A 15,782-nucleotide genomic window follows, 5' to 3' on the forward strand; every position below is an offset into this window, starting at 1 on the left:
TACAGTGGCTAATGAATGGTCAAAAGTAGAAAACTTGTTTTTCTTTAATGTGCTTACCCAGATCATTTGCTTCTGTTTTTCTTTTACAGTTTCAGCTCCTTGCTTCAGCTCTATTCAAATCTGGTTCAGATTTTACAGCTCTAGGTAAGTATTCCAGTGTAGTATATTCAGCTGGATGCCCTAGCATTGGGGAGGTTGGATTTGGGTTTCTTTTAAATGAAACATCAGATGAGATGTTCATCTAAACAATGGAGCAAGTTTCAATGCAAAATTTTTAATCACTGCTACAAGGGTTATTTTTCAAGTATCAGTCATCATCAGCTCATAAATCAGTTTGCTTTTCCTGTTATGCCAAATGCTTCATTATTATGCAAACATGTCAATAGAAGCATGATCAAAATTAACTTGTATAGCACTATTTTGGAATGCAGGCTGTATTACTGATGTACTTGGCTAGGAGATAACACTTGTTGGTTGAATAATTTTTCCTCTCAGTTTGTTCTTTGTGGAGTTGTGTGGTGTCAACACAGTAGTGGTGGAGTAGGCAATAAAATAAATCCTTTGCGTGCAGAGAAAATGAATTATCTCTTTCCTGACAATGGGAATTTTTTGTATGCTGGTATCTTAATTGTTCAGGACAAGTTCTACTTGAAACTCCTGTTTCTTTTTTTTTTTTTTTTTTTTGTATTTTTCTGAAGTTGGAAACGGGGAGGCAGTCAGACAGACTCCCGCATGCGCCCAGCTGGGATCCACCCGGCATGCCCACCAGGGGCAATGCTCTGCCCATCTGGGGCGTTGCTCTGTTGTAACCAGAGCCATTCTAGCGCCTGATGCAGAGGCCATAGAGCCATTCCCAGCGCCCAGGCCAACTTTGCTCCAATGGAGCCTTGGCTGTGGGAGGGGAAGAGAGAGACAGAGAGGAAGAAGAGGGGGAGGGGTGGAGAAGCAGATGGGCGCTTCTCCTGTGTGCCCTGGCTGGGAATCGAACCCGGGACTCCACGCCAGGCCGACGCTCTACCACTGAGCTAACCGGCCAGGGCCTCAAGTGTTTCTTAAAGAAACATTAGTCATTAACTTCATTTAGGGCTACTCTAATTTAATTTTAATAAATTATTAAAGTAAACTAGATTGTAGTAAATTGGGGAATTTGTAGAAATTTCAGAACCCAGAGTTGTAGTCAGGTGAAATTTCAAGGATCATTTTGTTAGGGTCAGTCATTATCAAGGCTTCACTTTTCAACAAGGCAGTAAGTAACCTTTTGAAGTATGGGGATTTCCAGCTCTTGTCATTATAGATGTGGTCACATGAGGAGTCCATATTAATCTCATTGATACCAAGGCTATTATTATGTGCCTTAGAGTTGAGCAACAGTATTGAAATTTTCTAGTGTATGTAATACAAATACTATTCTTTATCTCTGGAATAAAATAACACTGTAGGGTATCATTTTAATTTCTTTATTGTTTGTCCTTTTGTCTCGTAAAGGTGAGACATACCTCAAAGAAAAAAAGACCATTTATATGTATTTTTATATATATAAAATTCTAATATTTTTTACTGGGCTGGAGAAAGAATAGCATTGCTCCTTGGGGTCTTATCCTTTCTTTTCATAACGAGTAATTAGGATTCTCTACTGATCAAGGCAACTGCATTAGGGAGTTCTGGTTCCAGAATGTGTCGGGTTCCCCAGGGCAAGACTGAGCAGTCAGCTGCTGTCAGACACGGCTCCAGTAGGTTCTTCTAAAAATTTAGACAATTGTTCGTAACTATTCCATGCAGTGGAATACATAAAAGGGCTTTTAAAAAGAATATTTTCAGGCTGTTAGAAATCTAAACCCTGTGATGGAAAGTCGAGGTACAAGCATTATTTTAGAAAGTTCATACTCTTTTGAATTTTATCATTTTAAACAGATTTAGTGATACATGAATTGGGAGCCTGGCACATAGACATGCAGTTTGAGTGAATGTGTGCCTTGTCATGTGTGGATGCCACAGCCCAGAGCCATCATTTTTACTTCATTGGTGGGCAGCACCAAAATGCTTCTGGCTGACTTATATTTAGCCTTTAGAACAAGAATTTCTTGGCAGTCATTTAAATATGTTAGGCTGTTGTCAGCAAATATTTTACCTTTAGCTTAACTCCTTTCTTCTGTTTCTGCCCTTCTCACTGCCAGCTAATATATTTTGTCAGGAACAGTTTGTTTTACTTGGATTTCAAACAAACCTCAAATGCACTGAGAACAATACAAACACAATAGAAAAAATACACAAAGGGAAAATTCCTGTGGGGTTTTGTTTCCTACTTTGTCTGAAGGGAGGCAGAATGTTTAGTAATTAAGAGATGAAAACATAATACAGTATTTCAGAGTTAAGATCTAGGTTTAGATATTAGCTCTGTCACTTAGTGCTTTTAAAAGTGACCTTAAGTAAGTCACATTTTAATAATTTCTTCATCTATAAAATGGAAGTAATGAGGGTATTTATCTCAAGTTGTTGAGAGAATTAAGTAAAATAATTATAGAAAACCTCAAAACAGTAAGTGCTCAATTCAAGGTACTATTGTTATTAACTCCTTTTGTAAGTTTCATGCCTATTTAGAGTTCCTGGTTTTTGTTCTTATTCATTTTCTGTCAGATTGTTTTACCTTACTCCACACAGAGTTGAACTCAAATGGGTTATTTCATGTATAGTTGTATACCTCTTTAATGAAGAGATAAACCGAATGTTCATTTTCTAAATTCTTTAAGAAAAAAATTTGCCTCAGCCTAACTTTCTGACTCCCTTCAAAATTAATCCAGTTTACCTCAGCTTCTTAGAATTAAATAAAAGTATTGTTAATGTTATGCATAATGTAAAGAATTAGAAAGATAATGATTTATAAGTAGCTGGCATTATCTTAGTTTGAAAAATTACTTCAGAGAAGAATAATCTCTAGAGATCTTTAGTTTAGAGTTTCTGGTAGCGTGGGCATATTTAAGCTTGAACTCAGACATTTTGCTAATTTTAAGAGCCATATTTTGTTTCCAGAAAGTTTTGGATCTGTTAAGTGTGTTTTCAGCAAGGCATGTATCAAATGGGAGAAATCTGATCTATAGAACATACTACCTTTTTTGGTCTCCAAAACCTCTTTATAAGTTTTACAGTCTGCGTATGGTGTGCAAGTATGAATTCAGATAAATATTTAAAAGCGTTTATACCTCAAGTAGTGCTTTTTGCCTAGCACTGTGGGACTTGTGATTAGGTTTCTTAACAATTTCACAGACTTTGCTATATGTCCTTCTAGGCCACCAAATTTAGATTTCAGCAAGATGCTTTTCTTCAGCCTCCTGTCTGTAGCTCACATGTTTACAGGTGCTGTTTATATAATACTATGTTTCTTATTAGGAATAAGAAATATAAATAAAGACACTTGCATCTGAGACAAAATGAGAATTTTTGATACTACTACTTTACCATAAATAGGAAAAGCTACCTAGTCTGTATAGGATGTTAATTTAAAAATATATTTCTAGTAGATCACTTTCTTTTTAGAGCAGTCATTGTCTTCTGTCATGGTAATAGTGATAAAGTCATAGCTAATGTTCATTGAGCACTTACTGTGGGGTCAAGTGCTATTCTAAACACTTTACATGTCATAACTCATTTATTCTTCATAGTAACCCTATGATAGTAGCTACTATTTTAATTCCCTTTTATATACGAAGAAACTAGGACAGAGAAAGGCTAAACTAACTTGTCTAGTAATGGGGCTAGGGAGTGGCAAAACCAGGATTCAGACTACATACTAAGGTATGGGTTCATAGCTCATTTCCTAAACTACTATCCTACCTTTCATTGAACTCTGAGTGATGAGTTCCTCACTTCATTTTATGGTGAAAATTAACTGAGAGAAACAGTGATTAGGATGAAACATGAAATTTCGAATTAGTACTTTTTTTTGTCCTAGCTCTGATACGTAAGTAGTCATGTCACTGTTGATGAGTTTCCTAGTGCCCTGCCCTTCTTTAATATATTTCTTTAAAAAAACAACTTGACTGCAGATCATACTTAAGATTCTCCTTGAACAGCTTTCCTCGATCGCTGACAGATCCTTGCACAAACACAACTATATACACAGACACACAGATACAGCTGATTCTGGTTCTCTGCAGCAGTTATATTCTATAAGTCACCAGGACACTGAATTATAAGCACTTCCCGAAGTTTTCCCATCTGAAAGTGGAGTTTATGATAACTACTACATTGTTTTTGTGACAGCGAAGTGCAGTCAAACAAGTACCCAGCACACAGTTAACAACTCAGTGTTTCCTTCCCTCCTAAATCATATGATTTCATGAAAATGGTATTACTTCATTAGATACAAACGACAGGGATATTTCAAACGACAGGCCTCAACAGAGCTCTCACTCCGCAAATCTGGGACCACATCAATATTAAAATGAGTAATGACGGTAATGAATGTAACACTGAACAAGAAAAGGATCCATGAGTACACACTCCAAGTCAGCAAAGGAGTGAAACACTCTCAGTGGGCTTGAGAGCAGAGGAAAATGCTCACAGGGAGCAGGGGAGAACTCAGTATTACTCCGGGGCCCGTTGTCTGGGCTCTTCCATCGATGTGTTTAAAGCACTGCTGGGTAGTCAGAACCGGGACCAGGACACATGTCTCTGGTTTTAGTGCCTGTTTGGGTTTTGGTTTTTCCACTGTACATTATGCTTTTCTGAACTGGCTTTTCTGTTACATGCTGAGTTTTAAACACAACGGGTTAATTTCTTTGTGTCTCTCCTTCACCAGGCTTTTCAGATGTGGATCACACCTATGCTCAAAGAACTCAACTCTTTGACACCTTAGTAAATTTCTTTCCTGACAGCATGACTCCTCCTAAAGGCAACCTGGTAGACCTCATCACTCTGTAACCGAAGAGTCACTGGACGGAAACGGAGAACTGGAGTCTGCTTTCAGTGTGCTGGGTGTCGGCTTTGAGACAGTTAGGCTGCAGTGACTGAGGACTGCACCAGAATTTGGAAGGGTCTTTACCGTCGCAAGTTCTAACCCTCTTTCTTCATACCTGACCTCAACCCCGTTTTCCTCATCCCATTCCTCCATTAGGTTAATAATAAAGTGAAACTGGTATACTTTCCATTTAAATATATATATTTTTTACTTTAACTTTTAAGAATTAATGAGTATAAAAAATAATAATCAGGTAGTTTACCCTTTCCTGATTTTTATTTCATTTTTATAAAATTAGGGCAAGTAAGCACTATTAACAGACTCAGTGCTACAAGAGTTAGGATTGTATTGTTGGGTTGTTTGGCCTTTCCTCTTTCTCCTCCTTCCCCATTTCACTTGACCTCGCATCAGTCACGCAGCTGCTTGTGAGGGTTGTCACCTGTTTACCTCTTGGCTTCATTCTTAACCGCCTATAGTTCTGTAGGGCAATTGATGTATGTTAAAGTGATACACGTGTGTCTTCGTTGACTAGAGTCTTGTATTACATTCAGCAATAGGAGAAACAGGGCTTAGTTTATGCTTCTTGTCATAGAACTAAGAAATGAAACCCAAGTTTGGTCCAGGTACTGATCTGAGATTGGTATATAGTATTTCTGTAGTGGATATTATAATAGCTTTGAGTCACAGAAACCTTAAGCTGAGGAGTATATGGTTCCGAACCTTTAGAGCCATTATAAAAGTTATCAGCAGGAGGATTCTAGGAATGATTATTAAGTTCACTGGTATCTTGGAAGAAAATGGCTTTTCCTCTGGTGGAGCTGTGCAGAGCTGGGCTTCCTTGTGCTATCGATTTACAGTGTTTTCATCTGGGAGGTGGGTCTCCAGAGCTCTGCTTTTGTTTGTTTCCACACACATTGGCCCCGACGTCTGCTTCTGCATGTTGGTGTGTTAAAGAATAATGGCTGACAGGCATTTCAGTAAGTACACAGATCAGGCTTTTTTTAATGAAGAAAAGGAAAAATAATGGTACAAGTACATTTTCATTAAACTAAAAAAAAGGGGGGTGCAGATGGGTTTTTTCACATGTTTGTGGGGGATGGAAATACAGATACTCTTCCATGAGGTGCCATGGAATGCAGTATAGGAAACCCACACCTGGCCATCGCTTACATGTGCTCAAAAAGCATGCTGTGTGCAACTGACACTTGCCATGCTTAGAGCAGACTAAGTGTAATGAATGTTCCTCAGCCCTGTGGTTCTCAAAAATGAATGACTTTACGGAATTCACTATGTCCCTGAGTAGCAAGATTAGGTCTCACCAAAGAAAAAGAGAAGAACTTGACTTGCACTTTCAAAAAGTCTCATGCATAGGACTGAGACTTGGAGGTCCGTCCTCGCTCTGTGTTACGCAGGCTCACTTCTTTTGGGGATGGACAGAAATCTATTTTTCGTAGTTCTAGGCTTGAATCTTGGGCTCCATAGCTTTCCAAGCTTCCCAAAGCAATCAGTGATTTATTAAGCAATTAGATCTGTACCTTACCTTGTGAAAGATACATTATATAATTTAGTATGAACCAGATTGTATAGTTTAGAATGACCAATTGACTCTGTAGGTGAGCAATTTACCAACGACTTGTACAGTTTCATGGAATGATTCCCCTGAGTGACGACAGTCAGGAACAAAAAGTATTAATGTCACTAATATAGTAGTCAATTACAAATCAAAGGGTTGATAGGGAAGAACTTGAACTTGATGAGAGTTTCTAAATTTAAAACCTCGAATTTTGCTCTGTGAATTCTGGCACTTTAAAAACATTAACCAAATGAAATTCTATTGCCCTCCACTATTTATTTTTATAGTGCCTTGTCATTTTTTTTCATTCATTTAGACTCCATATTTGGAGGAAATTCAGTTCCTGACCTCTGATTCTTTTTGTTCTTGTTTTTCCCTAACAGTACTAGCTGTTTTTTGTTTTTCTGGTTTTGTTTTCTTTTTACATACTCTTATTTTAATTTTATCTCTTCTCACTTTATTTGGGTGTGGAACTTTTTATTTCTGATTTTTTTTCATTAATGTGTTTAAATAGTGTTGAATCATAACAAACTATTTAGTGTTGCTTAGGTGAGAGACTGTATTGAAGTGAATATTGACTAAGTAAATCAGATATTGTGCCGTGGGGCTTTCCACTGCTGGTGAGGATTGTGGGAGAATGTAGGGCTGCATTATAAGCATGCCCCAGATGGACACATTGCTTCCATTTCGCGTCTTTGATGGAAACTTATTTATATATTCTATGAGGAACTACATTTATTTCCAAGGGTTCCAGCAGTATATTTAATTAAAATAATCTAATTTGGTATTTAGATGCATTGTTTAGACAGCAAGTATTATGTTTTACTCTTTAAAAAATCTGAACTACTAGTTTAGTGAATCTCAGACTGAAAAACCTGCTTGTGCTGGTGAGTGGGATAGTTTGCCCAGTTTCATTACGCCTAGCTTCATCTTCATTCCATTTCTCTTTTTTCCAGTGGAATGTATTATTCCAGAATAATAAACTAGAAATAGCTTCTTTAAACTTGAAGTAAACTCTAGGTCCCTAACATTACCTTCAGTGCTTGTACTTCATGAAAAATGACCTGCTTTACAAGGCACTTCTAAAATATATTTGCATTTGGTGGAATGACAGAGACCTCATGTGGCCAGCTTGATTAATTCTAGTGTATTAATCTCTTATTCACACAAGGAATTTAGACTTGGGTGCCTAACTATGCTAAAGCTGACAGTATTAACCTTTGGCAAGATCATCTTTTTAAACCTGGTTTTTATTTATACTAAAACTGGCCTCTTGTCTAATAAGTAAAAACTGATAGACAACATTAGATAGTTAATTCTTTGGTTTAGTCATTGACAGGCTTGTTGCGTTTGGAGCTCAGTGATTAGTTTAAGATTGTAAACCTATTGGGGGAAATACATGTATTGACTGTAAGTGGTTGCTAGCTTCCCTTCCAGTGGGTCTTTTCACCTCTGCCTTATAAGTGCTATTTAGACACAGTGACAGCTTCGTGTAATAAAACAGTTTTAAAGTCTAACCTACAAACAGCAGCTAGTTTGAGGCACTTAATCCTGTAGAGAGAGATGGAGAATGATGCTTAACGGATGAAAAAGCACTTAGAACGGGGTATGTTCCTCATTTTATTCTCTGAATTATATGCAGTTTCATGGTAATTACTTGAGAAGTTACCCTACAATTATTGTTACCACCGTATTAAATTCAGTGGGTAATTGTGGGTTATTGATTATTTCCTAAGTGAATGTGTTAATAATTCTTGATCTGGTTGAATGTTGTAAAGCAAGTGAGAACTGCAGTTTGAAGTAATTTCTCTGGAGACCGAGGGATTGTTACAAGGTTTACTGTAACAAGGTCATCTAGCCATAACTTCTTAAAATAGCCTGGATCTGGGATGTTCAGACTTCCTCAGAAAAGGCTTCTAGTTACTGGAGAGGTATCATAGAGGGTCTGTATATGACAGTACTTGCAGATTGGATCTTTGGGCTCTTTCACTCAAAGATTTTTGAATTCCTTATTAGATAACATTCTTTTGTGGGTTTTGACTGTGGCCTGTATCTCCATATGATTAGTATTCATGCCGAAATGACTTAGTTGTTTAAAGGGTTTAGTGTGCAGGCGTGTCCGTTGAAGGCGGAAGTGCCCAGGTTTGCTGGGATAAGTAGGAGCCATGAGATCAGCTGAGCGGTAGTGCCTTGTTTGCTGGGAAGGACTCATGGCAGTTCATAGATTTCTTTACCAAATGCTCTTTTTATTTTTCTCAAAAAGTGCTATCTTAGAGATTTTATTTACATATAATTTTAACTTTGATTTCCTTCTGCCCACCAAATACTGCAAATGAATTTTCATTGTGTTTCTGACTTCATTCTGACCTGCTGTAGCCCTGGACTTTCTGGGTTGTCTGAGGCATCATGCTCTCATCCTTGTTTATGACAACAAAATAGTGAAATTAAAAATTATACATTGTTAAAGAATTAATCATGTTCAGATCTACTGTACAAAGACTGGTCGTTTTTTAATGGGGGATAGTAACATGGGTGTGGCAGCTTTAATGGGCGAGCTGGTATGGGCTTCCCTTCCTGGCACGAGGAAGTTGGTCACAGTCACTGATAAGGCACAAGTTTCATTGCAGAGTTACGCAATTTGGCACATTACTGGCATTTCCATTTGCCTATTGTCTTTTCTTTTTTTGTACTTTTTTGCCTTTCTTCCCCTATTCCCCACTCCTCCGAGTAGCAGTGGTTTTCTGCTGAAGTTGGAATTTGTGTTAAGAATTGGTTTTTCATTTCTAATATAATTGAGCATAGGGAATAGCTTTGATTGCCATGAAATGACTGGTATTTATTTTTTTCTTAAAAAAAAATAATGCAGGCTTATAAATGTCTCTTCCCCTCAGCAATGTGAATTGAGCTCAAATACCAAATGACTAAATCTTATTCCGAGTCATAGCCAATGATAAAATCCTCTGGCAATAGATTCTGTAGCCCTTAAGGAGTCGTTAAAGGTTACAGCGGATCAGATTTTCAGTGCTGCAGAGAGAGCTGCCCTTGTCGGAAACTGTATACCGTGTGTCTCTTTCTGCTACGTACAACTCTAAAGTTATATATCTTGAACTAGGAATCTCAATTCAGAGTGTAAAACACTGGGACCAAAGGGTGGTTCTAGTTTATCTTTCACATTAGTCATTATTTGGAAATAAAGTTTGCAAATATTCTTTCATGTCCTCAAACACTGCCTGGCCTGATTTAAGACCAAATGTTACGTGGATGTTATCCGAGAGCTATAGGGTCAACAGCAGACATAGGGGGAACATTTGGCAGGGAAGTAGACCATTTGTAAGATATCACTTATAATTGTGAAATAATTTGTCTTTTTGTCTGTTCACACCATCCTAATGAATGATTAAACATTTGTGTGCAGTGTCCTAATTTGCCTGTCTTTGGCATTTTCACTTGGAGATAATGAGCCTCAGGAACAGAGCTAGAGAGGAGAATGAGGATGTGATAGAAAAGGAAACAGGAAATGTCTTTTGCCTTATGGATTTGAAGGTCCACAAATCTAAATGAAGAACAAAGCTCAGAAAGAAAAAAGAAAACCCATCCTTTGAACCCTGAATTGATTTTATTAACGTGATGCTGGAAGGAAGACTTAGAAGGGTATCAACGCTCAGTCATTCTGACCAGTCTTTAGAAAGCAGCATTTCTTAGCTAGTTTCTTTTCCTATCTTCTCCCAAGTAGCTGGTAGAGATCATGAAACAGAAAAACCCCTGTAGTAGGCTCTAGGCAGGCATCCCCAAACTATGGCCCACAGGCCGCATGCGGCCCCCTGCCGCACTTCCGGAAGGGGCACCTCTTTCATTGGTGATCAGTGAGAGGACCATTGTATGTGGCGGCCCTCCAACGGTCTGAGGGACAGGGACAGTGAACTGGCCCCCTGTGTAAAAAGTTTGGGGACCTCTGCTAGAGCTTAAAGTAGGTGCGCAGGTTCTTATGTCCTGCTATTTCCTAATAAGGATCCAGAGTGAAAGCCAGCAGTAAAACACTTGAACATGCAGCTCTGGGCTCCCGCGGGACATGCTTTCATCAGTTTGAAGCTCTTGCTGCCGCACAGCTCGGCGCCATCTGGGTCGCTAGCTGTCACAGAAGTGCGTGCGGGTCTCTGAGCTGTCTGCCTGAGGAGATCATCATTCTTCACTTTCATTCAGTGCTTAATGAATGCCAAATTAATTGGCAGGAAGGGAAAACACTGTGTTGATACACTAAACAGGTCTGTGTGCATGATTTAAGAGTTGCTCAAGTAGCCAATTTCGAGCTTTATTTTTCTCCTTTGTTAACAAATCTCAAGAAAGCCTTTGTTCAGTTTAGCCAGTGTCATTTGGTTGGTGTTTGTTTTCTTACCCTTCAAATAAGAAAAAAAATTGTCATTTCATGCTTAACTCATAACCCATACAGAATTGAACCGACATCAATTTAGTTTCCGTGTTCTATGATAAATTAGTTATACATAATCCCAAATGTCTCTGTTTCTTGTACTTGGCCAAGAAATACATAAGTTTTGGGCTTGACATTAGAAGTCTTTAATAACTTTGGTTAATTTTTTAGGTTGCCTCCACATCTATAAAGTGATCAATTAAATTCAAGGAGGTATCTAGAATCAGTCCAAGCCCATTGCAGCAGGCAGTCTTAGGGATTCATTTTGCAACGAGAGAGAACAGTACCCTATGCCATCAGGCGTGTGCAGCGCCTGTCTAGCATGTTCCCTCGTCACTGCCTTTACCTCCTTGAGATGAAAGGGGTAGGGGTGCTGAGGGCTGAGATGAACAGCTTCACTTTATAAGTCGCCCGCTCTGGAAATCCTAGGGTGCTTTCACCTTTTATAGGCTTAGCTTAATTTACATATACACGAGCTATACTTGTAAAGGCACTGAATACAGAGTTATAAGAGATACTGAAGTAGTTGTCTACCCAGCCCCAAATTTGATAGTAGGATATCCAAGTCCAGAAGTTTAAATGAGTAGTCTCTGGGGAAGATACATATTTTTAAAAGTCATGTATGTGGTCTCCTTTTTGAGATTCCCCCCCTTCCTTTCCCAGAAATATTATTGAATACTTGGTGACTAACCAGTTGTAAAATATGTTCTCCCTCAATTGTAAACCAACCATTTAGAGAAATAAAAGAGGACTTTCTTTCTTAAACATTACAGTTAGCCTGGCCAAGAAATACTGTGATTGTGTTATTTCGTAAGCCAGCTCGCTTTTTTGACTTGTGCGAAATGTCTTTTGAAATGTATAAATTAGATAGTTGAATATTAATTTTCCTTTATAATTTGCAAAACAATATGTATTTCTATGAGCAGATTCCTTTATGAATAGATGTACATACAGTTGACCCTTGAACAACACAGGTTTGAACTGCGCGGGTCTACTTATATGTGGATTTTTTTCAATAAATAGTATAAATAAATCTTTTCTTCCTTATAATTTTTGTAACATTTTCTTTTCTCTAGCTTACTTTATTGTAAGAACACAGTGTGTTTGCATATAACATACAAAATATGTATTAGTCAGTCAACTGCATGTTATTGGTAAGGCTGCTAGTCAGCAGTAGGCTATTAGTAGTTAAGTTTGGAGGAGTCAAAAGTTATACATGGATCTGCAACTGCGCAGGAGTTCAGGGCCCTGCCCTACATTGTTCAAGGGTCAGCTGTCTCTATTTTTCTTTTAAAGAGATTTCCCTACTCCCACTGCACAATCTTTGTATAGTTGAGTCTGCAGTCTCAAAAGAGCAGCACAGGAAAGCTGAGATGGGGACCTCCTTTTCTTGTCTTGGTCTTCATCTTGGTAACAGATAATATTCCGTGTTTTGAAATGTATGCTGGAATGTGTTTAAGTGAACTCTTTTACTTTTATAACTTAGAAGTACATAATGGCCAGAAATTAAGATCCCTCCAGCTATAGATCCTCAAAACCAAAGTTGGACTGGAAATCGGATCAAGAAGGAAGATACAGCCCCGCCCATAGCCATAGAATTGCTCTTTCCAGGTCTGCTCATCAAGGCTGGGGACAGATGGCCCCTTGTCCTCATCACCACATCTCCTGTATGGGAAATACTATATTGCAGCCCCCTGCTCCTCTCAAAGTTGGAAAGTGTTAACTATCTTTTTTGAGGCTTTAAATAACATTTATTGATGTTTGCAATTATTAAAATATTTATTATAGAAATTTAGGAAATAACTACGTGTAAAGAAGGAAAACCACTGTATATTAACTAATGAGACTCATTTTATTTTTCCTGACTTCGGTTACACAACATGGTAAATAAAAGTCAGGAAAAGTTAAACAAAAAAATTGACACTGTCATTCTTATTGTCGTTTACCACACGTGGAGGACAGAGCTGCAAGTATTTGTGCATACCCTTAGAGTATTTAAGCATTGCCCTTTTCCGGATGGTCTGGGAGTAATTCTGTTCCTCTGCATCTTTTAAGCCTGAATTATGGATGTAAGATATTACCCAGCAGCTGCAGGGAGCTGCCCTGTTCAGGTCATTGGAAATGTCATCTCTGAGACTCATTTTTAAGCTCTTTATGCACCAGTCCGGACATTTGGAGCATATTCATACCCATGAAGAGCCTTCTTCTGTTCAGATGTATCTTTTGATATGACTGTGATTAAATGTATACCCAAAAAGATGAGGTACTTTTTTCAAAGGCCAAAGGAAAAGCAGAGAAAAGCAAAGCAAAAGGAAAACAGGCAGGATGGACATAAGTGTAAATATGGAGCCCTTGACCCAGGCGCTCCCTTAATCGTGCATATGCGTCTCTTCAATACGTGTTTCTGTGCTTACTGGCAAGGACTTGGAGGCCTGTTACACTTGAGACCCCTTTGTGTGGGGGGGAGAAAACTGCACCCCCTGTCAGAGTCCACTCTTGTTCACCCTCTTGGGCTCAGGGTGTATCCTGAGGTCCTGAATCAGAAATGGGAGATGGGGTGACTCTGGAACAGCAGACACAAGCTGGTTGTCGCTTTTTAACAGGTGCTTTTCGGGCATCCATCTCTCCGACATCTTTACTCTTCTGGGCCATTGTTGAGCTGTGTTGTGTTCTGCGGTCTGTCCTGTCCCTTCCCTTCATGCTCCTCCCTGGTCGCATTTGCTTTGGCTCAGTCTGTATGGACAGTGTAGGGTTTGTTTCGTACAAGTAATCTTCTGATCCCAGGTTTGATGACTGTGTTATCAACACTGCTTTGTGAATAGTGATCTGCTGAACAATTGCAATTGTAGAATTGTTGTATGTAATGTACATATGGAGAAAGAATGTATTTTGTTCATTTTCTTAATAAAAAGTTATATATAGACACTACATGATGTCTTTCATTTGCTAAGACTGCTTTTGAAATCAACTTTTAAAATGTTTATGTACTTTGTAGTTGTTACATATATTTTTTTCCTCAAAAATGTTTTTTTCGGGCTCCCAAAGACAGAAAAGGATGTGCAGTGCTTCAGAAGGGCCTTTTCCGCGGACCTCACAGTTTATGGAGGAGTTTTTATAGTTAGGGAACCCAGGTTTATTCATAAAATGTTTTATCTATGTCCATGACCAGCCCTGTTTTGTCTGGTTTATGCAAGTGGACAAGAAATCTGAAAAAAATTTCCTGTCAACTAAGGCAGTGTTGTTTTTTTATTTTTTCCCCCCACTAACCACATTTTGAAGGTAGAGTGTGGAAGGCTAACTGATGGGACCCTGGAGCCTGTCAGTCCTGGCATAGGCTTACATACTAGTTGGTTACACTTCTTCTTTCCTTTAACTCCACATAGGTCATGCCACATTTTCCAGAGAGGAAACCTTGGGCTTTCTGTGGTATGGGGACAGGGCAGCACAGGACAGTACTGGGAACTGACCAATCACTAATGGTCATGGGACATTCCTCCCCCAGGCTCTCATGCAGGAAAAGCAAAGGCCATCAGTTACATCTCCTTGAAACATTCTTCTGGGGAAGATGGAAACGTGCTAGGTAGAGGTGGCCTGCCCACTGCTGTGCTAATAAATCCTGATGGCTGGCACCCCGCACGAGGGGAGATTCGGACACGTGACAGTTTCTGTTGTGTATAATGTAGCCCAAGGCAGGTGTCAGCAATCCGGGGCTTATTTCCAGACCCACCAGCGACTTCCTTGTAGCACTGGGCAGTCTCAACTTCTCTGCCTCACTTTCTCATGTCTTAAGTAAATGTTGGCAGATCCTTTTTGCCAGGATTCCATTGACTTCTTAAGAATGCCCCGTACGATGCCAGGGCCCTTGAAAAATGCTAGCTATTGTGGTGTTCATCGCTAGTGTTAATTATAATAGCCAAGTCCTATGCTCTACGCTTTGCCGTGGGGTCCAGAAGAAAGGATGGGAAGATGGCGAGTGACAAAGAGGCACAACAAGTTTAAAATGACAACTGAGAGTGGCCCTCAGCAGGGCAGAGAGGAGGGTGAATGACCTATTCAGGAAGAGAACGGAGTCTTAGGTCTAGTGTGTAGCCAGCAATAAACTATGAGTCATTCTCTTAGAACAGTATGCCTCAAGCATGGCCCAGGGGCCTGCCTGAGTTCCTGGTACTTGTATTCCTTTCTGTATCCTTGGCACTGTGGTGACGTTTACCTCAAAATACCCCTGGTGCAACTTGGGTCCACCCTGAGGGTGTCAATTGCCTTTCAGAACTCCTACATAGAAAAGAAAATCATATTGTAATAGTGGTTGCATTCTAGAAATATACCTTGTTGTTGGAGCACAAGCATTCATGTGGTATTGAAAAAAGAACGTAGAACGAAAAGGGAAAGACTCGATCCCAGGCCCAGCACTGCAACTTAAATACCGGTGTAATCTCAAAGAAAATCTGTAACCTCTGTACCTAACTCCCTTATTGGCAGTGACGACGGTTCCTAAATACGGCGTGTAAACATGTTCGTCAGCCGTAAGACGCCAGGCCAGCAGAAGAGAATGTTGTGTGGCAACTATGAGTGTGAACGACCGCCCCCCCCCCCCCCGGAGTTTGGGACTAATCACTGCCCTTCCCGTCAGGACACACGTGGGCTGGCGACGCCACCCTGGACGTGGAGCACCGAGTCCTCTGAGGGTCTCTCTTCCTGAATCTCCTTCGCCATCACTGTCTCTGGATCAGGGACAGGCGGAGGCTTTTTGAGACAAGTAAACAGATCCTTTCCTGGGCAGGAACGGGGCCGGTATGGAACTCTGTTTATTGTTATTATTTTTAATATTT

General features: G+C 39.5%; 1 protein-coding gene across 5 annotated transcripts in view; it reads left to right on the plus strand.

Moving 5' to 3' along the window:
- The window catches only part of MKLN1 (muskelin 1), a 324,611-nt gene extending 314,128 nt beyond the window's left edge, over nucleotides 1-10,483 (plus strand). For all 5 annotated transcript variants that reach the window (XM_066362718.1, XM_066362717.1, XM_066362716.1 and 2 more), the window contains 2 exons: nucleotides 90-144; nucleotides 4,796-10,483. In XM_066362718.1, the coding sequence (XP_066218815.1) occupies nucleotides 90-144; nucleotides 4,796-4,917 (177 nt within the window). In that variant the 3' untranslated portion in view covers nucleotides 4,918-10,483. The remainder of the gene's footprint in view (nucleotides 1-89; nucleotides 145-4,795) is intronic.
- The last annotated feature ends 5,299 nt before the right edge of the window (nucleotides 10,484-15,782 follow it).

This window comes from Saccopteryx leptura, chromosome 2 (genome assembly GCF_036850995.1).
Source record: "Saccopteryx leptura isolate mSacLep1 chromosome 2, mSacLep1_pri_phased_curated, whole genome shotgun sequence".
Taxonomy (NCBI): Eukaryota; Metazoa; Chordata; class Mammalia; order Chiroptera; family Emballonuridae; genus Saccopteryx; species Saccopteryx leptura.